Below are 27,079 nucleotides of genomic sequence, written 5' to 3'. Positions count from 1 at the left end.
TGAGACCAAGCTTGATATCAAGGATACAGAATAAATGCTTGTAAATGAAGTTGAATGGCGAAACAAGCTCAAGAAGTTTAATGGTTACTCATTTACTATGCTCCTACCTGGCGATCAAGGTCCAGATAGGCATCATTCCCAACTGATGCTGGAGTTTCTTTACTCATAAGCTGTAAAAATAAAGAGTGAATTAGTGTGAAAAAGTTGATCAATTAGTCCAAGTGAAAAAAATGAAGCCCCAAACAGTTCCCAACAATATTCCTTTAGAATAAAATGGCAGAAGTAAACAGCTATTAAGTTGCACAATGGACATAATACAAGAAAATCACTAATACAAAAATTCCAAAGGCTCAAAGTTAGAGAAATTAAGGTTAGAAATCAAAAGCTTCTATGCTCCACAACTCTCCTGCCCCAAGAGTACTAGATATAATTTTGAAGTGAAAAAGTTTAAAAGGGTAATTCAAGTAACAGTCAATATTGCTTGTTTTTATAAAATACGTTGGCTGAGAGAGAATAAAATTGACAATGCACTAATTACACACAGTTGTGGCTCTTGCTTTGTATTTGAACCTGCCAAATTACTTCATAGCTTTTGAAGTACTTTTGACGTGTTGTCTCTGTTGTAGGAAATTGTGGTAGCAATTTTGCACAAGCAAAGTTCCCATAACTGCAATGACATAAATTACAAGATAAACATTTTTTTAAAGTGATATTGGTTTGGGGATAAACTTTTCCAGAACAACAGGAGGACACTCCTGCTCTTCTTCTAACTGTGCCTCGAGTACTTTTTATTCACCAAGAGGGTAGACAGATTCCGTGTTTAACATTTGATCTAATGGACAACATCTAATAAAATAAAAACAGAAAATGCTGGAAAAGCTCAGCAGGTCTGACAGCATCTACAGAGAGAAAGAGTTAACATTTCAAGTCCATGCAACTCTTCTTCAGAGCTAAAGAGAAGTAGAAATATAATGGAATTTATACTGTTTAAGGGGGTAAAACAGGATAGAAGGTCAATGATAGGTGGGGGCTAAGGAGAGATTGACAAAGATGTCATGGACACAAGACAAAGAGGGTGTTAATGGTAGTGGTGAAGACTGAAAAAGGTGCGGATAGTGGCACAAAGGTAAGAAAGCAGAATGAGCTATTAGCAGAACAAAGGTCAGCACTCTGTGAAAAAACATCGAACAAGTGACAGGTGGCCCTTTGAGGTTGGGGCGGGGGGTATGATTAGGGGAAAAGGATTTTAACAAAGGGGGTTAAAAAGGGATAAAACAATGAATAAATGAAAAATAAAAATAATTTTTTTAGAAAGGTATTGTAAAGGGGTGAAGATAGAGGAGAGTGTTCATGGGCTGAAGTTGTTGACTCTCTATTTTAATCCTTTTTAAAAAAAGTTATTTTTTTACTCACTTATTTTCATTCATCTTTTTCAGTTTTCACCACTACCACCAACACTCCCTTTGTCTCGTGTCCATGACATCTTTGTCAATCTCTTCTATCCTGCTTTACCTGCTTCATCCCCTTAAACAGTATAAATTCCATCACATTTCTACTTCCCTTTAACTCTGAAGCAGAATAATGCGGACTCAAAACATTAACTCTGTTTTTCTCTCCACAGATTCTGCCAGACCTGCTGGGTTTTCCAGCATTTTCTGTTTTTATTTCATATTTCCAGCATCCCCAGTATTTTGCTTTTGACAACATCTACTTTAGCACCCCCTCACTACTACACTGAAGTGTCACCTTGGTGAATGTCCTCGAGTCTCAAAAGTGGGCTTTCAATTTCCGCTTCAGGATGACACCGAGCTACTCTGGTACTTATTTAATTTTGATTTCTTTTTGTTTTATTTGCACATTAGATGTTTCAATTATGTAAAGCAAAACCATTGATATTTGTTGAACAAAATACTGACTTTTAAAATATATGGTTTGTTAATGAACCACAAGGTGGCATGTTTTCATAAAGATTAACCATTATTAAGTGTTGATCTGTTCAGATTGGGTTTTCCCTTTCATAAATAATATGTAGTTAGTTTCCATTGTAAATGTTAACAACTCATTTCTAGGGTGGATTTTTTGAGGGGGTTGGTGATGATGACAATTTTGAAAGAAGTGATATAGTGCCTAAGATGAGAGCAGCATTTACAATAAGGATGGAGGCGAACAGAGTTCAATCCTTTCAAACCATCATCAGAAAGTGCTCTTCTAGTTCTTTGCTAGAACAGCAAAGAGTCAGTCTATAGCTAAAATATTGTCTTGAATGGCATTTAAAATACACCTGCCCTCAAAGAAAACAATTGTTTTTGAAACCATGATTTGATTTCTAGAGGTAAAATACATACGGCATAATTTTCCTTAAATGAAAGAAAAGCTACCTGTAAATTCATGTTGTAGAAACACACTGCCTGGTGGTTAGCAACAAAAAAGACAGTGGGCAGAATTTTGCCCTTGATAGGCGGGCGGGCTGCCAATTGCCGCCGTTGAAACAGGCCCACTGCCATTTTGAATGGGCGGGCCAATTAAGGCCTGCCCAGCAGGCTGCCCGACGGGAAACGCTATGCACTTCCTGTGCTAGGGTGGAGGGATTCCCCAACTGTCAAAGCGCACTCTTTTGCGCACGCATGCGAAAGAGCGCACATCTCCCTGAGACTAAGTGCAGTCTCAGGGAGAGCGCTGAAAGTTTTATAAACTTCAAAAATAGAAAAATAAAAAAATTATTAACATGTCCCCCTCATGTGACAATGTCACACGAGATGGGACATGTTAATAAATGTCACATAAACTTTATTAAAGTTTTTTAAAACAGACATGAAACCTCAGCCCGCCGGTGGATGAGGTTTCATGTTTTTTCAGAAGCCCGCTGGAGCTCCTGGTCTGCCCGCCAACCTTAAGGTTGAATGGGAAGGGCCTTTATTTGGCTTAATTATCCTGTCAATGGCCTCAATTAGCCATTGACAGGTCAGCGGGCAGACAGCTGATTGCGCTGTCCACCCGCCTTCCTGAATATTTAAATGGGGCGGGATGACGTTGGGGATTCCCCCCAACGTCATCCCGCATCATTTTCGCGTTGGTGAGCGGGCCCCGTCCCCAGCTCACCGGCAGAAAAATTCTGGCCAGTCTCTGTATAGGTGGAAAAACTAAGGAGCATGGCAATATGAGGTACTCAGTGATAACTTAGAAGTGGGGGGTATGCATGTACAACCTACCTCCTGAATGGCAGCCATGACAACATGCTGAACAGACTCTTCCATCATCATAATAGTTTGAATTTGTTCTGAAAAATAAATTAAAATGATTTTTTTTGCTACTTATCTGAACAGTACATGTGTTATGTACAATTGGATTATATATTATAGATTAAATAAGGAATCTTTTTCCAATGGACATGAGACCAAGGAACTCGAGTATAGTGTATTGTGCATAGAAATGATAACACCTGCAACTCTAGATCATGCAGAAGCTTTTGAGGTAGTACTAAAGAAAGAAGCAGCCAGCTAAAAGAGAAATGTCTTTATTGATGATAATATTTTAGTTTAAAGACTGTTTCTTTTTACCATGTCTTCCAATCATAAACAATACTTTCATCACAAGAAATGCCAACAGCACATTACTTAGACCACTAGTTTTCTGTGTAGAGCACCTCCTCCAAACATAGACACATTTCTTAGAAGGAAGAATGCTTTCACGTAGCATTTTCTTTTACAATACAGTAACTCCTCAGAAACTCACTGGTGTCTCCAAATTAAAAACTTATGTTCCATACTGAAACTCCAAAGCTGCATTGAGAATGTCAAGGGTGCTATAATTCAGAAAAGACATTAAACAGAGTCGGAATAAACAGGATATTTTCAAGTTGGTAGGCTGTTAGCGGGGCACTGGAAGGGTCAGTGTCTGGGCCTCAGTTATTTCTAATACTTACAATATTAATGACTTGGATGAGGGGACTGACTGTAACAATATCCAAGCTTGCTGATGGTACAAAGTTAGGTGGGAAAGTAAGTAGTAAAGAGGATGCAAAGAAGATGCAAAGGGATACAGTCTGGTTGGGCAAAATCATGGCAGATGAAATATAATATGGTAAAATGGTAAAAATTTTCCATGTTGGTAGAGAAAATGAAAAAGTAGAATTTCTTTTTGAATGACAAAAGGCTGGGAAATTTTTGCATCAGAGGGACCTGGGTGGCCTTTTATGTGAATCACAGGAAGCTAACATTCAGGTACTGCAAGTGATTAGGAAGGCAAATTGTATGTTAACCCTTTGTAAAAAATGTTTGGAGTAGAAAAGTAAAGTGGTCTTATTATAATTATGCAGGGCACTGATAAGGCCGAACCTGATGCAGTGTGTGCAATTTTTTTTCTCCTTACCCAAGGACAGACAGACTTGCCCTACAGGGAATGCAACAAAGGTTCACTAGACTGGTCCCTGGGACGAGTGCATTGTCTGATGAGGAAAGATCGCGTAGGCTAGGCCTATATTCTCTGGAGCTGAGAAGCTGAACTGAAGCATATAAAATTCTTTAGGGCTTGACAAGAGTAGATGCTGAGAAAATGGTTCCCCTGGCTGCGGAATCTAGAACCTGGGGTCACAGTCTCAGAACAAGGGATCAACCTTTTAGGACAGAGATGAAGAGAAATTTCTTCACTCAAAGGGTTGTAAATCTTTGGAATTCTCTACCACAGAAGATTGTGGATGCTCCATCATTAAATGTATTCAAGGCAAAGTCGACAGATGTTTGGGTACTAAGAAAATTAAGGGATAAGGGAATAGTGCAGGATGGTGGGGTGGAGGTAGATTAGCCATAATCTTACTAAATGGCACAGAATGCTCAAAGAGCCAAATGGCATCCTCCTGTTCCCTCTGCGTAAGTTACGTTTCTTTATCTATTCTTTGCATATTTATCAAATTTTTGACTATTTTCATACCATCTTTTTGGCTTCCCCTCTACATTCTACAGACACAAATATTATAGCTTCACTTTCTTTTCTAACATTAGCCCTCAATTTTTTCACCTACATAAAAATCTTGTTTCCAAAGCAGTCTAAAGGAAGGACTTGCATTTATATAGCACATCAGCATGCCCTCAGGACATCTCAAAATACTTCACAACCAAGAATTACTTTTAGATGTGCAGTCACTGTAAATGAAAAAATTATACATAGAAAGGTCCCACAATAGGATACCACTAAGTAATCTGTCTAACTTTACCCTGTTTCTGCTCACAGTTGACAGCGCAGCCAAGAATGAGCTGCAGCATTCGTCCAAGTTCTGCTGCATCAGAGTGTTCTCCAATTAAATTAACATCTGGCAGAGGGAAATCAGTAATCTGTTGTCCCAGGACCTATAAACAGATTGAAATAAAATTCAGCAACAACATTTACACCAACTATGAGAAAGTAGAATTCCTACCAGCACTGGAATGCACCAAAGATTTTCTTTAGATTGTGATCCATGCTAATACAACTTCAGTTTTTGTGTATAATTGTTTGCCTTAGATAGGTCTAGAAGAAAATATCTACTGGAACATAAATTGCGTTGCCTATGCCTAATTTGCTTCTTTCTTCCTTTTAAGTCTTTCTGAAGTTGGTGGTGACACTGGTGAGATGCTTTTGGTGTAAAGGAATCCATAGGTGATTGCAATCATAACGTTGAGGATTAATTAGTAGAGGTATTTCATTTATCTATCCATGGAAAGAGTAGCACAGTAATGATCTCAAAATTAAAGTTTTTAGCTGTGATAATTATAATTTAATTTTTAAATCATATGTTTCAGGTGCAACAATATGGCAAATGTTTTTGTTTAAATCTTCTATATTCTCAACATTTATGTGAGAAACATGTTGCAGTATTAGGTTGTTTTCAAGTTGTGTTCTCATAGGGCCTCATACAGGCAGAATGAAGATTTTACCTCAGTTGTATCCTGTGCAATCAGTGATCCAAATTATTAATCTTTGCAAGGAATTTTTAATCATTAAAATATACAAACAGTGGGTTATGTTACTTTAAGAGCAAACAACAGGCATATGGCAGAAAACGTGAATTCAACATTCATACAAGAAGGTAAAATGGTAAACAAATGTTGACTAAAGTTGAACGTACAAGTCACAAGGTCTGTAAATGAGATTAGCTCCTTGAGATAACAATATTAATTTCACTATTATTATTGTCTGTTGATTTCTTACCAGTTTATTGTATATGTTGTTCTATTTTATTGCATTTTATTGAATTCAGTTTTCCAGAAACTGCTTGGAAAGAAGCATAAACCTCATTATTATCGACCAATATCAGGTGCGTGTGCATGTTCAGGAGGATTTCATTAAGGTGTTACCAAAAGCTGAGTACAAATATTAAGGCACATGGTATCAAAGGAAATTTAGCTGTATGGAAAGAGAAAGAAAAAAAACTATAGAATAAGAAAGCCTTCACCAAACAGACTGTAGCAGTTCAAGAGAAAGGACCATCACAATCTTCTATGGGCAACTAGGTATGAGAAATGACTGCTAATCTGTACAGTGGCACCCATATCCCAAGAATGATCACAAAAAACAAAAAATTTGAATGCCAAAATACATGCATCATATGATACCTGCATAATGATATATTTGGTAGCATGCGTATATGGGAGTGTGTCTGAAATGTGCAGAATCTGAAATAGCTTAAATCAATGCTGGATTATTTGGGGTTCTTTCCCATATTCAACAACTCCAGGAGGGGTCTTACAGTATCCATTTATTTCCATACACTTATGAAGTTCTACAGTCTGATATCTGTCAGCTGAACTGAAAAAGCACAAGTGATGCTATGGTGGGGTGAAGAATCAGTACAAATAAACTATAATAAACCTCAATATCAATTGGGAAAACATGGCACAATGGTATTCTGCATTCTGATCTTGTTTCAAACAACAGCATCCCAGTAAATTGAGCTGAAAATTAGAAAACAGCAAAACAGTGGATGTAGCAACTGAGCAACTCTAATGTCAGACAACAATACTGTGAATGTAGTGCAAGAACTGAGACTCCTACATTGGATTCATCAGTCACCAGTGCAAATACTAGAGAACCTGAGAAACTTTTGATAATCTTTTATGTCCGGAGTAGCCATATTCTACAGATAAGATTGAACCCTAAACTGTATTTGTGGAGTTTACTTCCAAATGGTTTTAAGCAAGATCATCTCACCTCATGATAGTAATCCAGAATTCCTTTTAAAATTTTCTTCAAATTGCTAACCTGTAAAGAAAAAAATGTGTTAACATGGTACAACAAAGCAGACTGACAATTCAACATTTCAAGAGACAAACAATTCTCTAAGTAGAGAAAACAAATAATTCTGGATTTTTTTGGGAGTATCAATACCGTACTGCACTGTACCAGGATATTACCATGAGCAGTGCAGCTTCACAAGGGAAACTCAAGATGTCAGATGACTGAAATTCAATTAAATTACTTGAGGTTGTGAGTAACCGACATAACAGTTGGTGACAATCTAAAAATACTTCACTGATTTCAATTAATTATTCAACAAGTCATGGATATTCTGAGCATCCGCAAGGAAGATTTCTGGTATCACTATTATGAAAGTGCAAGGAAACTAGTTATGAAAGTTTACTGTGATAACAGATTATACTTTTTTGGAAATTAAAAGGCAGATTAATACCTATTAATCTCATATTCCAGAATGTTAGGTTGCATAACTTGAAGTGCCATATCACTCACTCTTTGGAAGAAATTTAAATTACAAACTGGATACTGCAAAAGTTTTTCATGCTGAACAATCAAATGACCTTCTGCATAGGCTTTGTTCTGGGACATGCACTTAGTTCTTTAGCTGGATGAAACAGCACTGAAACCCCGCGTACAGAAAGACAGTAAAAATGAAATGAAGAAAGTAAACTAAATTCCAAACTACAGCAAAAGCAAAATAATGAGAATGCTGAATATCTGAAAAATAAGCATTCTGAAAGAAAATGCTAGAAATGTTGAGGTTAGGTAACATCTGTGGAGAGAAACAGAATCAAGGTTTCAAGCCAATGGAAATGTTTAATCTCTCCACAGATGCTGCCTGACCTGCTGAGGACTTACAGCTTCTGCTTTTATTCCAAACTATGAGTCAGAAGGAGAAACTAGAGCCAGTGCCAGAAGGGGCTTTGCAAGTGGGTGGCAAACATTTTTCACAGAATAATGAAAACCATACATCATCTTGGTAAGTAATCTACAACTACTGGTTTAATTGCTAAGTAATAAAAATAAAATTGGTGTTGAGATTCAGAAGGACAACATCTTAAAGTCAGTTTCATACATCATAACACAGAGTAGGTCATTAATATATATCAGGAAGAGCAAGGGTCCCAAACTGACCCCTGGGGAACTCCACTACAAACCTTCCTCCAATCTGAAAAACATCCATTAACCACTACTCTGTTTCCTAACAATCAGCCAATTTCTTATCCAGATGCCTACCCTCCCTTTTATTTCATGAGCTAGAATTTTGCCTGTTATGTGGCACTGTATCAAATGCCTTTTGAAAATCCATATACACCATATCAACAGCACTGCCCTTATCAACGTTCTCTGTTGCCTCCTCAAAAATCTCCAAGCAAGTTCGTTAAACATGATTTTCTCTTAATGAATCCATGCTGGCTTTCCTTAACTATCCTGAATGTGTCTAAGTGACTATTGATTTTGTCCTGAACTACAGTTTCCAGAAATAAATTTTAAAAATCATTTTTTTCACCCAGAGGGTGTTTGGAGTCTGGAACCAATTTCCTGATAGGGTGGTGGAGGCAGGTTTGATCGAGGTATTCAAAAAGGAATTGGATGGGTATCTGAAAAGAAAGAATGTGCAAGCTTACGGGGATAAGGCAGGGGAGTGGGACTAGGTAGAATGCTCTTTGAGAGAGCCAGTGCAGACTCGATGGGCCGAATAGCCCCCTTCTGCACTGTAAAGATTCTGTGACAGCTTTCCAGAGCTTTCTAGTTGAGGCACTTGGGTTGATGTATCTTAATTCTAAAGTTAGTGTAACACAGAGGAGCCTAGTCTTTCTTTTCACCGTTAAGGTGCCATTATTTACTACCAATTTGACAGATGAAGACATTTCTCCCTAGTTCATTATTTGAAATATTCTAAAAATCAAGAGAATGAAGTGCAATTATTTTGTATTTTAAACATATGGTTAAAACAGCAAATAATTATTTTGTTGTATGCACATTTATACAAACATACATGCATATTAATAGTGTGCTCTGAGCAGAAATCTACATGTCAGGATCCACCAGAGTAGTTATACTATTAAAAGCAGGTCACAGGAAGGGAACTGATCAATGATGCCCTCAAAAGAACATCAACATGAGCTCAGTTGTTCATCCATTACTGCTGTCCAGCATTAACAGCACGAAATAGGTCAGAGATGGGATGCAAATTAGTACGCTCAATGCACTTAATGCCATGCCTCATGAACATAGGTTCTTTGCCAGTTCTTTGGGAGGGAAGCAGCAAGAGATTGGTCTTTTCCTTTCCCAAGGATGGATTTGAGCCTTTGTCTTGGGAGAAATGCATAACATGGTCAACAATCATTATCTCGGACTCCACAGTGACAAAGCATTTCAAGGGCCTTTAAGGACAGGTACAAACAAGATCTGGAGTATGACACTGATCATTGATCAAAACCCACTGGCATGTGGAAGTTGCAACATGCTTGCCAAAAGTGCTCCAGCGGGTCCAGACATTGACTGTGGGACCTGTGTGCATTCCCTAAAAACTCTATGGTGCTGAGTATGGTCTGTAGATATGGTCTCTGATTTTGCAGATCGATCTCCTCATATCTCCTTTTGGTTAATGCCAAATCTGGAATCTCTGCTAGTGCTGTGCTCCATTTTCTCCCCCCGAAGGTTTACTAATTACCTGAAATCAGCATGAGCATAGGAACAGAAATCGGACATTCAGCTCCTTGAATCTGTACTGTCATTTAATTATATCAGTGATGATCTGTATTTGTAAAAAAAAAGTGGAGTCTTCCATCTAAATTCCTAAATTGGGAGGAATAACCATGTGGAATTCAGGTCAGACAGCTGCAATAGGAAAAAGAAGCCCAAGTATAGACATTGCTTCAAAGACTGTACAAGTATGGTCAAATAATACAATTTTACAAATGTGCCGTTTTATAAGAGGATTATGTTTTAAACTGTCTTTTTAATTTAAGGTAAAATGGAGTAATGAAGAGAGATATGTGATTTGCTGCCAGTTCTGCCTGATGACAAACCTGTGGAAATTTAAGAACTTGAAGATTCGTCCTGGCATGGCTGAGAGAAGTCATCATTGGAGTGAGCCCTGCTGCTGGAGGTTGGTTTGGGATTTTTCAGAAGACTGCGGGAAAGGACCCTCAGTCTTTGGATGTTACGACTCAGTAAAATGGTTTCCGGTGAAGAGTCTTATTGGACTCGAAACATTAACTCTGTTTCTCTCTCCATAGATGCTGCCAGACCTGCTGAGTTTTGCCAGCAATTCCTTTTTTTATTTGGTTAAAAACCACTTTTGTTTCTGGAGATTGTAAAATAGTCAGTTAAAGCCTGATCCTCAGACTGTCCACAGAAAATCATTCCCTTGAATGTTGGAAACAGACAGTACATTCACCCATGCAGACCACAGAATTTTTTTTCATCAGCGAAATTTCCAAATCGAGACTCGGTGTGGTGCCATCATAGAATCACTGGCTAGTGAAAACAGGTTGTACGTTTTGCTGGTGCTTTTTATGTCTTTACAGCATGGCCTCCAAATAAGCTTGGTCCTCAAAGGGGCAGCACACTTAGCCTTTTTGGTAAATCCAATGGAAAGCCTCAAATTCTTAGCTAGCTTAAGAGGAAAATATCATGCCCACCTTCATCTCTCCTTTGTAGCAGTCAGGAAATTCATGCTCAATTGTTTTAGAAGTTTATCCAATGTTATTCATATTACAAATTGAACCTGACTCTTGGCTTTATCGAGATGGCGGCCAAGTTGATCCTAATCAACTGTTCTGCAGAATCATAACATGCCATATTCATTTGTTGAGATCCATGGTAAAAACCTCCCATTCCAATTGTCCTTCATTATTATTTGCTCTTTGAAGTAACTAGACCTCTCCCTGATAAAAGATACTTGCGAATTATTTTCCATTCATAGAAAAGCATTAGATATGGAGCTGTGTGAGCAAGATATCTTCTGAAGCCAAGAAACAAGAGTCAACCAAGCTTCAATGGTAAGAGGTTGTTTGAAATTCACTTTCCAGGTTATTTCTGTCACAGTTCATACTAGTGGATGTAATTAGAACAACATGATCAGCTGAATTATGTTAGACTAAATACGTCATTATTGTTCATCTCAAAAAACACTTTAATCAGAAACAATCTTATCAAATTAGATATGTTCTGATTCTATACCCTGTCCAGGACCAACTGCCAAGACAGGGAGGAAACCTTGAAATAATGTCACTTCCTCCATCACTCTTGCTCAGAAAATAGAAGCCTCTTGCTCCATTAACTTGGTTGAAACAACACTTTTTCTCATCTTGGGTTCTATTGTGAACTGATCTCTATAGCAGGCCTAGAGTCAAGACATGAAATGTTGCATTCTACAAGCAAAAAGGATAAAGATATCTTAAAGCTGATCATCCAATCCTTCTCCCAGGCTGTCACTCATGCAGAGTCCAAAAGTCTACATTATTTCACCCCCATTTCTGAAATTTTCATGCATGTCTTCCACGTACCCAAGTTCCACTTCTTCAATGCTCTCTGAACTGCCTTCATGAGCCTAACTATATGTAACCTCCATTGTATTTAAACTCTGCCATCCACAACACAGTTCCAGTATAGATGTTCAGCTTTGACTCATTTGCTTTAGAGTCAGAAATTATGAACTCATTTCCTATCTCAGAGGCATCAGCCCAAAAACTTGTTGGGCATCTCAGTGTAGTGCTTAAGGATGGTGCTCTGTTGGAGCTGCCGTCATTCAGATGGGAAGTCAGCTCGACACTAACATTCCAGTGATGCTATTTGAATAAGAGCAGTTCTCCTGATTTCTTGGCCGATAATTAACTCGCAATTCAGACTTCAAACAATTGATTTATTCCATTGTTGTTTGTGCAAACTTGCTGTGCATAAATTGCCTGCTACATCGTCCGTGTTAAAACAACAGCTTCAAAGTACTTAATCAGCAGTCAAAGCATTTTGGAACTACCTTCAGACCCTGTCTAAATGTGCCTACATACTTCTTTCTTTCTTTGTGCTCATTTTTTGCCCTTCACTTCAAATATCTCTGGCATTTTCCAATACCGAATTCATATGTTCACATTGCTCCAGCTCAAACTGCAATCCCCATCCATATTTTCTGTTCATGCCCCCTGCTGGTGCACCATCAGGGACAGAGCCTTCAAGCCTTTACCCTAATTTACAGCATGGCCTCCAAATAAGCTTGGTCCTCAAAGGGGCAGCACACTTAGCCTTTTTGGTAAATCCAATGGAAAGCCTCAAATTCTTAGCTAGCTTAAGAGGAAAATATCATGCCCACCTTCATCTCTCCTTTGTAGCAGTCAGGAAATTCATGCTCAATTGTTTTAGAAGTTTATCCAATGTTTAGGAACTGATTTTCCGTAAACATCTCCACCCTGCCATTTTTCTCCCTGCCTTCAAAAGGACTCAACATGCTGCTGACCAAATGATCGTTCAAGCTTTCAATACCTGATTTAGCCTCCAGGATTCTTAATCACAGAATCATTCAACACAGGAGGAGGCCATTCATCACATCATACGTGTACCAGCTCTTTGAAAGAGCGATGCAATGAGCCCTGCTTCCCAAGGACCTCACTTTTTTTTTTGACAAACTTCAATAAGCACCTCAAATCAAGGCCTCAAGTTTACTCATCCTCTTTACAACAACTATTTTTGTCAGTGAATCAGTTCTGTGTTTTCATTTTATACTGCAGGGCTTCCTCACTGAGGACTGAAATTAGCAAATATTTGCACTACTAGGCAAATTTATAGGCTGGCTGATTTGTAGTTGATCTTAGAGAAGACTTTGTGAAGTCCTTTTCCTGGCTATTCAAATTAATCCAATGTTATTTCAACAATTTTTCTTCATCAAAACAGCCTTACATTCAATTCTTAGTTGCAGCAAAAATCTCTATGACAACCAAATTAACTGTTAATTGTTTGTCCTTCATCCAGTTTTCTTCTGATTTTCTTCTGTTGGGAATTTTTAAATGAATAATGGTAAATAGATGATATAAAAGATAAATACCTTTAGTCGCCAGTTATCCCCCACTTCTGTCTTGATACGGCTTATCCAAGTATCATCAAACCATGACTGATCTCTGCAAACGTAAATATATTCTTTGAAAAATAGTGCTTGCACCATAAAATTGGGACAACTATGTCAAATTTTAATCAATTGAAATAATAAGATATATGAAAATTCAAGAATCTACTGAATTCGAAACTCAACTCAGAGTACATGGTTAAGTGCATGAAATAGAGTGATGATACACATTATGCTCCATATTCAGTAAGCTGTAGGTATATATCTTTAAGAAATGGAAATTCAAAAAATTGACAGCTAACTAGAATCCTTATTGATTTCCCTGTTCACTTCAATTACTTTCACCATGGCATGAAGAATGCCAAAACACTGAATACAGAGAAGCATGCTGTTCTTTGAATGTCATATTAATCCATGTTGAGGTTCTTTCCCCTTCAAGTCTTGCTAACAAAATCTTCAGAGACAATCAAACCAATTATGGTTTCAGGATGTCATCTTAGTAACAATGATAGGAGCCTGGCCTGACATTCGATTAGCAAAACCATGTCAAGTTACAACTTTGCTTGCCTTTTGAGTCTATTTCTAGTCAATCAAAGATGATTACAACTTTAAACGAGACCCAGCAAGTTCTAAAACTGAAGGATATACAAGGCACAAATAGATAAGCAACCTGATTTTACTTTAAGCTTAAATAAATATGAATGAAGTTAAAATAAGTACTGAAAAACATTGCTGCAGCTCAATGCAGTCAATGGCATGTTTACATAGCATGTAATTTCTATGAAAAGAGAACAAGATGCAGGGGAAATGAGGACAGGCAGGGGTTCTAAGAATTTGTGAGGTTAAGTCACAGTTAGGCCTGATCCTACCAATCCTGATCAAATTGCAACATCAAGCATTTTAGCGTAGTCTTGAAATTAATATACTTGACATATCAGGTACCATTTTTCTAAACAGAGCATTTGTAGCATTAATCATAAAATTTTCTATTGGAAACAGAACAATTTTCACAGGAATTGGCAACTGAGGAAGAATTAGCTAAAGCAGTTCTATGTACACAGGAATGTCACACCCAGTCAAGCCTGGTGAGGGGAGTGGGGGGAGGGCAGTGGAGGGAAAGAGAGAGAAAGGGGGGAGTGGGGGATGAGGGTGAAGAGGAGTTGAGGAGGAGAGAGAAAGGCTGCAAAGAGGTGGATGAAGATAGAGGATTTTCAACGTTAAGTGTTGATAATTAGCATGGCTGAAAATTGGGATAGCAGGAAGTGAGGTTTGTGGACAGGTTGTGCAAAAAATACACAAGTTTTTTTAACAATATTATAAAAATAGTTGCAATTGCATTATACAGCTTAGTTCGGCCTTTTATTTCATAACCTGCATACAAGAGTGTGTGTTTGGGTACAGTTTGTATAGAAGTGGGATAAATGAATATTATGTTCAGACACAACAGAAAGATGGAATAATATATTTTCAAACTTACATTTTCTGTAGGACTTGCGCCATCACAACTCCACTTGTCAAATCTTCTATTTTCTTGCATGGCACCTGCACACCAAATGTTTGGACCTAAAATGCAAAGGATTGAAACCTTCAGAGTTTATGCAGAACTACAGTTTGACAGTTAACTATCAGTCACGATCAACTGGTGCATTCTCCATGGAAATGCCTCTTCTAACCAGAGTCCACTTTCAATGAACCAGCACTCTTCTCATTCAGTATAAATATGCCATTTCCCTTGCATTGCGTTCTTGCGAATTGTTCTGATGAGTGCAAGACAAAAAGCTTTGACAAAATTCTGCAATAACTACAATTTACAGTTCTATCTGAAAAATCAGATTTCTGTGGTTATCTTGCTATTTACTGGCACATTATTTCTGTTGCTGTAGGCTAATAAAAAACGTTCTACAATTATAGCAGCTTTCCTTTGAGTTACTGACATTGTATTTAAAAGTTGGGAAAAGAAATCACTGGGGGCATGTCAGTATTTACAGGAGTTATGAAGAAGTGCATTAAGCATTGGAAGTCTGCCAGACAGAAAGGTTTGGAAAAACAATTTGCATGTAACGTATCTGATGTATAATTTGCTGACGCAATGCTTTTAACACCATTTACTAAATGAACATTAGTTAGCATGTCAGTAGTCACATCGACCACATCCACCCACCACTCCAGCCCCCATTCACACAGTGCACAATGCTCATTAGTGTCATTATTTGTTCACTGTCCTCTAAACGTTGCATACAGATTTGATTACAGTTGTCCTTCAATTTTTATTATCTACTTTAGACACTTATTAGGGATGCTTGTTCTTCTTTCATGTTTCCTTGGGGAGGAAGAGATGTGCGGGAGCGGACGCACCTCCGATTGGCGCCCCCGATCAGGGGAGCGCTGCCATTTGACGTGGGGGGGGCCAATTAAAGCCCGTCCAGCATGACATCCGCTTGGAAGCACTATGCGCTCCCTGTGCAGGCGGGGGTGGGATTCCCTCAGCCAGGAGTGCGCTCTTTTGCTCAGTGCTGCCTCAGGGAAATCGGCTCTAAAATTTGTAATACAAATAATAAAAAAATTTCCCTCACATGTCCCCTCATGTGACACTGTCATGAGTTGGGACATGTCCATAACTTTTACTGAAACCTTTAATAAAAATTTAAATACCCTCATGAAACCTCATCCCACCCATGGATGAGGTATCACGCTTTTTCCAAAGCCCACCAGGACTCCAGGCCTACCCGCCAACCTTAAGGTTGGACAGGCAGGTCCATCAATGACCTTAATTAGTTTTTCAATGGCCTCAATAGGCTGTTGACAGTTCAGCAGGTATGCAGCTGACTTGGCCCTTGCCAACCTGAAAATGGAAATAACGCAGGGTGATGTTGGGAGTTCCACCCAACGTCATCCCGCATCATTTTATGCATGGCGGGCAGGGGTGATCCTGCTCTTAGTGTTCACCAGGCATTCTGTGCCCATCCAGCGATTAGCATTCCATTTTCACATCAACATTAAAGTATATTTATGCAGTAACCTTTAGTAAAATGTCCCAAGGCACTTCACAAAAAAGTTAACAAAATTTGACACTGGGCCACATAAGATCTTAGTACAATGACCAAAAGTATGGTCAAAGAGATAGACTAAAAGGAGCATCTTAAAGGAAGAAAGCAAGGTAAAGGCACAAAGAGAAGTAATTCCAAGCTTAGGGCCTCGGCAGCTGAAGGCACACCCGCCAGTAGTGGTGCTCAAGAGGAAAGCATTGGAGTAGGCCAGATACCTGAAGATCGTAGGACTGATGGAGACTTGAGAGGTAGGGAGGAACGAGGCCCTGGAAGGATTAGAAAACAAGGAGGAGAATTTTAAAATGGAGGTATTGCTTATCCAGGAACCACTATTGGTCAGCAAGCACAGGGGTTATAGGTAAATGGGGCTTGGTGCAAGTTAGGGGATTGACGGCCGACTTTTGGATGACTCAAGTTTACAGAGTATAGGATGTGGGAGATCAGCCAAGAATGTGTTGGAATAGTCAACTGTAGAAGGAACAAAGAAATGGGTGAAGGTTTCAGCAGCAGATGAGCTCAGACAGGAACAGAGTATGGGGACATTATGGAGATGGAAATAGACTGTCTTAATGATTGTGCAGATTATATGGTCAGATTGTTAGCGTACAATTCACTGCTGAAGTTCGTATGTGTGTGCCTGGAGTGTGACTTAAACCGATTTAATTCTTACCGCAGAACAACCTAACCAATTACATAATGCTAGCTATTCAGCCTTGCTTATTGGTAACAAATAAGAAAAATTTCACTTAAACCAGCAATTGATAAGCTGAAGTTAAAAAAAACAAAACAAAGATTTAAATGAACTGTTTCTAAAAACATTTAAAGTGGCTCCTGAATCAGTCACATCCTTGCTACTATTCTCAATGATTCATTCAAAATACTGCTCAAGGATTAGAAAGTAGCAAACAGATTACCGATCTTTAAAGGGGCACAGCAGTGCAAGGAGGTGAGATTATCAGCCATTGTACACAAGTATTTATAGGATATTGTCACAATGATGAGACATGTGTACCATTAATTTTTAATTTCATCAGCTGGTCAAGTATAAAATGACCTTCTTTAAAAAGACTTAAAACAAGCAAAGACACTGACTTAAGAAGGCTGCCATAGGTCACCTGACATCTGGTATTAACAGCTGGTCAGTTTCTGGAAGTTTCCAATATATACAAGTAGGATATGCCAAGGCAAACATCCCATGGAATTTTACACCTGTTGGTATCAAGAATTACAAGATGAACTGAAACTTGTAATTGGCTTTCACGATTTGCATTTCTATAAAACCACTTTTCAGGCAGACAGAAAGTCTACTGGGACAATGGCTATATAGAAGGTGCTGATATGTTCTTTCTAGCTCATCACAGGGAAGAATGGTGTATTCAGAAGTGATGGCTGGGAAATTAAAGAAATTAATCACCCATGCCATAACACATGAAACTTATGAAACAGACATGAGCTAATCAATTAGCTTCTGTGGAATACACAACTCATTATGGGGACAGAGGGCCTGTGACCAGAATAACCATTTTTAAATACCTTTTATTACAACACCCTGGTTGTTTTTAGGCAGTCCAGAGTTGTCTAACGAAGCAGTATCATTCCCCTCTCTCTCCTGTTCTCAAATTCAGAGCCATATCACTGTTTCAAGGTGAAATCCATTAGAGGTAAAAAATTTCAATCGAAAGGAACCTCAGGTGCAACAGCTTCAGCTTTTCGAAAAGACGGATTAAAAGAAACTGTCTCCCGAAATTGTAGTTTACATTGGCCTCAACCCTACTGGAATTTCAAGACCATTGTGAAACAAATCTGCTTCAGCCATGAACATCAGTGAAGGACTCAAACAATTAACACTCTATTTTCTGCCTTTTTATCATTGAATCTTAAGTTGGTCAAAAGTTAACCTCCTCTACTGCATAACTTGTAAATTTGCATGCTTGTCTGCCTGCGTGTGTTGCAAAGGTTGGGGTAGAGGTTACCATTTTAAATATCTTTATATTTTTACCACGGTGGGTTTTTAGCACAATAAAAACTAACCCCTTTTGTGTTTGAACTCAAGAAAGCCTGTCAAGACTGATTTCTTTGCACTCAGCGCATAAACTGTTAAGTACAGACACTGAATTGATAACTTTATCCTTATAAATTACAAAAAACCCTGTTATGGTGTTAAAGTGTGGGAAAGAAAAGCCAAGTCCTGACACGTGTGCTCACTGTTCATAATAATTTCTTGAAAATAAGGATAATAAAACATCCAAGCAGATTTGTTACGCTCAGAGGAATGGATTTACACAAGGGAAATTTTTCCTCATTAGTATGAAATAAGAGAAGTAGGCCATTTGGCCCCTCGAGTCACCTCAACTATTCACTAAGATCATAGCTGATCTGTTTACGTTGAGTTCCACATTGCCATCGAGTTGAGTTCCACATTCCCATCTACCCCGATAAACTTTGAATCCCTTGCCTAGCAAAAATCTATCTACCTCTGCTTTAAAAATATTCAGTGACCCCCACCTCCACCATCTTCTAAAGCAGAGAGCTGGTAATCCTCAATGATTGAGTAACATTTTTGACAATGAGAATTTTGTGGATCAGTTTTAGTAGGGATTTTGATGCCATATTAAATGATTAATCATCAAGGTAGGAAAGCATGGAGGAGACAAGGCTCTCAAGTGAAAGAAGAACTGGCTATGCTAAATGCAGGAAAAGGCGATTGTGAACATGCAAGAGATCGCTAGATGGATGCCACAGGAATCAATGAAGTTTACAATGCCTATTTGGACCAGGAGAGAGAAGAAAGCTGTCTAAATTTATAGACAACACCAAATTGGAGGATGGGAAGAATCTGGTTGTCAGTAGATATTAAAGCCAACAGTGCAGTGTATGGCAGCTAAGCTGAAAGTAATCTAAGCTGATCTAAAGATGTACAGAGAGATAGCACAGAACATTCCAAGAGACATTAGGTTTGTACAAGGCACTGGTATGGCAATAGCTGGGGTAGTTTACACAGTTCTGATCTTGGCACAGGATGCAAAGCAAAGAAGAACTCGGCTGCTTATTTTAAGGCATCTGTGCTATGCTTAGCAGATTTGGAAAGCCTGCAATTGTTTACTCTGGGGATAAGATAGCTCAAGGGAGATGTTAATTAAGATCCTTAAGGAAACAGAAACTAAGCCCTGATGTTGTGCTCAAGATTCCCACAAACTCCAGAGTCACAATTTAACTAATTTACAGAAGAGTGGTGAACATCTGTGAAACAGGCATCCTTAACAAAGGGAGCAGAAATCTTCTCATGGATGATTTAGCCCAGTTAGTGTAGTTACGTTATATTTCAGTTAGGTTTGCCTTGTAAATGGTGGAATGGCTTTTGGGAGTTCTTCTGACCTGTTCTTGTTAAATTTATGAACAGTGACTCTGAGGTGAACAGTCCTTCCTCGGACTGCTGTTCTCGTCGCACCCTGAGATCCACGCTTAGTGCCATGCACCACCACATGAACACACTCGACCTCTCCTTCCAGCAGCAATGCCTCACCCTATCTCAAAGCTGTCCTTGCCCCCAGTTTCACTTTATTCTTCATCTCATCCGACGCCTTAATCCTCGAAATGCAGTGACTCTGAGGTTTTGATGGTGGGGTATTCAATAATGAGAATGCCATTAAGTGTCAACGAGATGTGATTAGGCTTTTTTGATGGAGATTGTCACTGCCTGACAGTTGTGTAACACGAATATTGCTTACCACTTATCAGTCCAGGCCTGAATGTTGTCCAGGTCTTGACACACATGGTCACAGGCTGTTTCATTATTTGAGTTGCAAATGCAACACAGCATGGTAAAATCATCAGCAAACATCCCACTTCTGACCTTATGATGAAAAGGTCACTGATGAAGAAGCTAAAGTTGGTTGGACCTAGAACACTACATGAAGAACTTGTCCATCAAACTTGTCCACTTTGGCAGGAAGAATAAAAACGCAGCATATTATTTAAAAGTGGAGAGACTGCAAAACCCTGGGGTACAGAAGGATCTGGTACATTACTCAAAGTTAGTATCCAGGAACAACAAGTGATTAGGAATGCAAAGGCAATATTTTTGTTTATTGCAAGGGGAATGGAATATAAAAGTACGGGTGTTTTGCTGCTGTTATATAGGGTATTGGTGAGAACACAGAGTACTGTGTACAGTTTTGATCTCCTTATTTAAGAAAGGACATAACTGCATTGGAAGTTCAGGGAAGGTTCACGTGACTGATTCCTAGGATGAGGAGGTTGTCTTCTGAGGGAAGGTTGTGCCGGTATCCATCGCAGTTTAAGAGAATGAGTGGTGATCTTATTGAAACATATAAGATTCTGAAGGGACTGGACAGGGTGGATACTGAACGGATATTTCCCCTTGTGGGAGAGACGAGAGCTAGGACAGAGAGTTTAAAAATGAGGTGAGTTTTTTTTTCTCAGAGGGTTGAGTGTCTGGAGCTCTGGGGAAGACAGTGATGGAGGCAGGGGCATTGAATATTTTTTAAGGCTGAATTAAATAAGATTTTTGATTGACAAGCAAAGGGTATATAGTGTGTAGGAAGGAAAGTGAAGTTGAGATCACAATCAGGTCAGCTATGGTCTTATTGACAGGTAAAGCAGGCTCAACGGGTCAAATGAGCTACTCCTGCTCTTAATTCATATGTTCATCCAGCAATGTCCTGGTGAGGTGGTTGGCCTCCAATAAACACAATAACTTCCCTTTGTGCCAGGTCTGACATCAGCCAGTGGAGTCTCTTCTCCCAGACTTCTATTGACTTTAGTTTTAATCCTTGATATCACACCTGGTCAACTGCTGCCGCGATGTCACAGACAGTCATTTTCATTTCATCTCTAGAATTTAGTTGCATCTTATTGGTGAATAATGTCCCACTTCAATATACTGTGGTCCCTTCCATCACTTTGCTCATTGAGATTAGGCAATAATTAGTTGCAGTGGACTGGCCCTGCTTTCGTAGGTTTTTTTACATTCCTTCATGGGATGTGGGTGTCACTGGCAAGACCAACATTTGTGGCCCATCCCCAATTGCCCTTGAACTGAATGACTTGGTGGTTAAGAATCAAATATAATGCTGTGGGTCTGGAGTCATATGTTGGCCAGACTAGGTAAGGACAGCAGATTTCCTTCCCTGAAGAACAGTAGTGAACCTTAAAGGATTTTACAACAATCAATGATATTTGTCATGGTCACATTACTGAGGCTAGCTTTATATTACAGATTTATGAATTGAATTTAAATTTCACTAGCTGGCTTAGCGGGATTTGAACCCACGCCCACAGATCCTTAGCCTGTATCTCTGGATTACTAGTACAGTGTCATTACCACCAAGTCTGGGCAAATTTTTATTTTGTCAGGTACAAGCCAGTGTTGGATCTGTACTGGAACAGTTAGGCTACGGGGCAACAAGTTCTGCAGCACAAGTCTCTTCAGCACTGCAACAGGATTTTATAGCCTTTTCTGCACCCATTTCTTGACATCACATGGAGTCAATTTAATTGGCTGAAGGTTGGCTTCTTTAATGGTAGGGGCCTCAGAACTAGGGCAATATGGATCACCTATGCCACACTTCTGGCTGCAGATGGTTACCATTGCTTCAGTTTTTTAATTCACATTTGCATTCACGCGTTGGCCTTCATTGAGGATATTGATATTCACGGACCCTTGTCCTCTTCTTCCCTCCTTTTATTGTTAATTTCCCATCTCTATTTATAACTATATGTGACAGCACTGCAGAGCCTTGATCCGGTTGTGGGGTCACTTAGCTGTCTGGAGCATGTTGTTTCCACTGTGTAGCATGCAGGCGTGGAGTGGCTTCACCAGGTTGGCATTTCATTACACCTGGTGTTGCTCAGGGTATGCTCGTCAACTCTCTTCACTGAACCAGGGGTTGATCCCCTGATTTGATGATTATGGTAGTGAGAGATATGCCAAGTCATGAAGTTACAGAATGCAGTGGATGTAATAATGGAGGGAAATTTACTGTATTTCTTGATAGCAAAATGGCATTCCTTATCTATGATGATCTTAATGCAAGTGTAGGATCCATTCAGGTCACTTCACTTCTCTCAACTTGGACAGTATTTTTGCCAAAATAAACAAACTAAATAAATACGATTACACTCAGACACCTAGTCTTGAGATAACCAAATGACTATGAATGTGCCATCAGCTATATTATAATTATAAACTCCCAGGATATGGGCATCACTGTCAAGGCCCACAAGTATTGCTGCCAATCCCTAGTTTCTCCAAGAAGGTCACAATGGGTCTTTTTCATGAACTATTGAATGGATGTGGGCAATTACACAACAAAAAGCTGGGGTGGGAGAAGAGAAGGTTCCATGAATGTAACCGTCCTCAATAATGACAGAGTCTAGCAAGTGAATGCAAATTACAAGTCCATTTTCTATGTAGCTAGTTAAGAGTCAACCAGGTTGGTGCGGACCTGTAGACATATAGGCCAGACCATACTCACAATGAAGTACTTCCAGTTTTCTGGGTAGCATAGATCAAAAGACTAAAGTAATTAAGACTGGACTCTAGCACAATTATTCATGTGCCACATCATTTTAATCATTGTACTGTTTATTCACTTTAATTAAGTATTTATTTCACCCAGTTATTTTTTAAAATTTAACTTAAAAGTAGGAGCATTAGGAGTTTGAACCATAACTTCAGCACTAAAATTAAAAAGAAACATAAGAACTAGGAGGAGAAGGCAATTCAGACCCTCAAGCCTGCCCCGCATTTCAATACGATCATGGCTGATCTAATTTTGGCCTCAACTCCAATTTCCCGCCCTCTCCCCATAACCTTTCAACCCATTACTAATTAAAAATCTGTCTATCATCTCCTTAAATTTATTCAGCATTCCGGCATCTACTGCACTCTGAGGTAGTGAATTCCACAGGTTCACGACCCTTTGAGAAAAGTAATTCCTCATCTCTGATTTAAATCTATCACCCCTTAACCTAAAACTATGGCCTCTCGTTCTAGAATGCCCCATGAAGGGAAACATCAGCTCCATGTCTATTTTGTCTATCCCCTTTAGCATCTTATATACCTCAATTAGATCTCTTCTCATCCTTCTAAACTCTAAAATAGGCCTAAACTGCTCAATCTCTCCTCATAAAACAAGCCCCGCATCTCTGGAATCAATCTAGTGATCCTCCTTTGAACCGCCTACAATGCAACTACTATCCTTCCTCAAAGGGACCAAAATTGTGCACAGTACTCCAGGTGCGGTCTCACCAATATAAAAACAAAAAACTGCGGATGCTGGAAATCCAAAACAAAAACAGAATTACCTGGAAAAACTCAGCAGGTCTGGCAGCATCGGCGGAGAAGAAAAGAATTGACATTTCGAGTCCTCATGACCCTTCAACAGCAGTTCATGAGGACTCGAAACGTCAACTCTTTTCTTCTCCGCCGATGCTGCCAGACCTGCTGAGTTTTTCCAGGTAATTCTGTTTTTGTTGCGGGCTCACCAATGCCTCGTACAGTTGCAACAACACTTCCCTATTTTTATACTCTATTCCTTTAGCAATAAATGCCAAAATTCCATTTGCCTTCCCTATTATCTGCTGTACCTGCATACTATCTTTCAGCGATTCATGCATGAGGACACCCAGAGCCCTCTGCACTGAAGCATTCTGAAGTTTCTCTGCATTTAAATAATAAGTTGCCTTTTTATTCTTCCAAATAAAATGGATAACGTTACATTTATCCATCTGCCAAATTTTGGCCCATTCACCTAACCTGTCCATATCCATTTGTAAATTTCTTATTTCTTCAGAGTGACTTACTTTCCCACCTATTTTGGTGTCATCTGCAAATTTAGCTATAGTACCTTCTATCCTTGAATCTAAGGCATTAATATAGATTTGAATTCTGTGCACATAAATAGTTACAATAACAATCAATTTAAGATAATCAGTCGAGCTCATGATGTGATAAAAACAAAATACTGTGGATGCTGGAAATCCCCAAGTAGTTGGGGCCCAAGGACCGAACCCTGCGGCATCCCACCAGTTACAGCTTGCCATCCAAAAAAAGGCCCATTTATCCCAACTCTCTGCTTTCTGTTGGTTAGCTCATTTGTGAAGTGCCTCCAGCACATCAAAACTATCTTATAACGAACAAATTACTTTTGAAATGTAACTATTTCTATGTAACTGAGCACATCAGTCTATCCGTACACTAAAGGATCCTACTATCAATAAATGAGAGGAACGACCATTTCATTGTTTTTGATGATATTGGTTGACTGAAGATTGTTTTCTGCAATATCAAAAGAACTTCCAACTATTCTTCAGAGGGCAATAGCTCAATTATGCCCACCTGAATCAATGCAGGCAGTCGGACACAGCCACAGTTTGATATATTTCAAGATACAATTCTGGTAATACTGCATTCTCTCAATCCTGCACAGATACGTCAGCCTGAACTACTACAGTGGAATCGATCCCACAGTTTCCTAATTGGGATGTAAGGCTACAACAAAAAAAGTAAGCTGACTCTTAAGTTGAAAGAATTCAAGTCCAAGAAAGTGACAGGGACAATCAATTGTTAGTACTGAACTTAAATATTGCTGAAGATAGACATGTTGCTGAAGCTTGCCACCTTGCACTCATCAGGACAAACACAAGAATGCCAAATGATCACAATAAGTTATGCTACAAGGGAAAAGGGTGCTGACTGGTTTGCAAGTTGACTCTGATTAATTGGCCGAGGCATTGCCACGGAAAAAGCAACGGTAACTATAGGGTCCCCAAGCTCCTGGGTAATTCAAAAATGGTGCAAGACTTGAACATATTCCTTTCGAATGCAAAGAACGGTCCCCGCATTTGAATGTATGCTGCAGATAGCAAGCATAAATCAGTCACGTTATGAGCTCTGAAGAAGTCATACGGAGTCAAAATTTTAACTCTGCTTCTCTCTCCACAGATGTTGCCAGACTTACTGAGTTTTTTCAGTATTTTGTGCTTTATTTCAGATTTCCAGCATCCACAGTATTTTGTTTTTATCACATTATGAGCTCGACTGATTATCTTAAATTGATTGTTAGTGTAACTATTTATGTGCACAGGATTGTTCAGCAATCACATCTGACAGATGCTTTGTTTTGGGTTTTGCAAGTGCGGGCTGGCTGAGTATGGTCTGCAGTCTGCTCCTTACAAACAACATAAGGAACATGCTGTTTGATTCGATCAGCCAATCATTGGGACATATAGCCTATGTAGATGGCATCGCACTGGCACTGAAATTCACACACAATGTTGCTCAATTGCTTGGTAAGCAGAACATCTTTTTGGACCGATGTTAGTGGAAAATACCACTTGCGTATCCACTACATAGTAGAAGGGTGATTGCTTAGTCTGTTGTTCAAATTGAAATATATTTCTCTATGGCAACTTGTCAGCCAGAATCAACTTGCCAATCAATCAACACCCATTTCTCCTATAGCATAAATTGTTGTGATCATTTGAAATCTCGCATTCTTGCATTTGTCTTGAGGAGTACTAGATGAAAAGCTTGGGCATCATGTCTCTCTTTTCAGCAATATTCAAATGACAGTAAGTATATGCAATGACCAGCAATGTAATGCAATAAGTCTCTCTTCATATCCAATAAGGAATAAATATTTGGTCAAAAATATTTATTTCAAATTGCCTTGTGATCTCATTTTAAATCTGCCCCCCAGCAGTTTTCAATATCTGTGCAGCATGTCTCTTGACCCACACAAGCCTTGGTGTTGTCAAACTGCTTGGCCAACATCCAGACTGGAGCGAGCCAAAATTTCCTCCAATTACATGTTAGGAAGACTGCCATTGCCTTCAGTCCCCACCAAAAACTCAATTTGCTCACCATCGATTCCATCAATCTCATTGTTATTACCTCGGGCTGAATTAGACTGTGCAATCTCTGCATCTAGGATGATCAAATTGATCTTCCAAAGCCAGATCCCCTCCATCACTAAATCACCTACTTCCCTAACCTCACCTGTTCTGAGCGCAGCCAAAGCTCATCTGCTGCTGAAACCCTCATTTGATTCCTTCCAACCTCTAGACATGGCTATTTCAATGCTCATCTGGCTGGTTTCTCTCTCTCTCTCTCTCCTCCCTCCCCCACACCCCCCCCAACCCCAACCCCAACCCCACACAACACCATTAGCATCATATTCACCCTCAGTACGAGCTTCCAACTATGTAACCACACCATCATTAAGATCACCCCTGTCTTGGCAACTCCACAACATCACCCAATTCCACCTGTCATAGTTCATCTGTTGCTGAAACCAACATCCATGCCTTTGTGACCAGGCTACTCAAACTGACCAGCCTTTCACATTCTTAAAAGGTAATCAAAAACTCTGCTGCCAGGATCCGAACTTGCACTAAATCCCGTTCACCCTTCGCAGCTGTGCTCACTGAACTACAGTTAAACAACACATTGATTTTAAATTTTTAACCTCATTTTCAAATCCCTCCTGATCTCTGTAACCACCTCCAACCAAACAACCCTTCAAGATATCTGCACTCCTCCAATCCTGACCCTTTGAGCATCCCTAGTTTTAAATCACTCCTCTATTGTCAGCCATTACTTCAGCTACCAAGGCCCTAAGATGTAGAATTCCCATCCTAAACTTCTCTCCCTCTGTACATACTTTAAGAGACTCTTTGACCAAGATTTCGATCATTTGCCCTTAACATCTCATTA

General features: G+C 39.3%; 1 protein-coding gene across 7 annotated transcripts in view; it reads right to left on the bottom strand.

The window, feature by feature from the left end:
- Window positions 1-27,079, bottom strand: part of hook3 (hook microtubule-tethering protein 3) — a 144,946-nt gene that overhangs the window by 115,395 nt on the left and 2,472 nt on the right. For all 7 annotated transcript variants that reach the window (XM_041194335.1, XM_041194300.1, XM_041194328.1 and 4 more), the window contains exons 2-7: window positions 14,769-14,854; window positions 13,274-13,346; window positions 7,183-7,233; window positions 5,210-5,342; window positions 3,210-3,277; window positions 108-170 (exon numbers count right to left, since the gene is read on the bottom strand). In XM_041194335.1, the coding sequence (XP_041050269.1) occupies window positions 108-170; window positions 3,210-3,277; window positions 5,210-5,342; window positions 7,183-7,233; window positions 13,274-13,346; window positions 14,769-14,854 (474 nt within the window). The remainder of the gene's footprint in view (window positions 1-107; window positions 171-3,209; window positions 3,278-5,209; window positions 5,343-7,182; window positions 7,234-13,273; window positions 13,347-14,768; window positions 14,855-27,079) is intronic.

The sequence above is a fragment of the Carcharodon carcharias genome, chromosome 1 (genome assembly GCF_017639515.1).
Source record: "Carcharodon carcharias isolate sCarCar2 chromosome 1, sCarCar2.pri, whole genome shotgun sequence".
In the NCBI taxonomy this organism is placed as follows: domain Eukaryota; kingdom Metazoa; phylum Chordata; class Chondrichthyes; order Lamniformes; family Lamnidae; genus Carcharodon; species Carcharodon carcharias.
The sequence above is the reverse complement of the archived record's forward strand: the minus strand, read 5'-3'. Positions and strand labels throughout refer to the sequence as shown.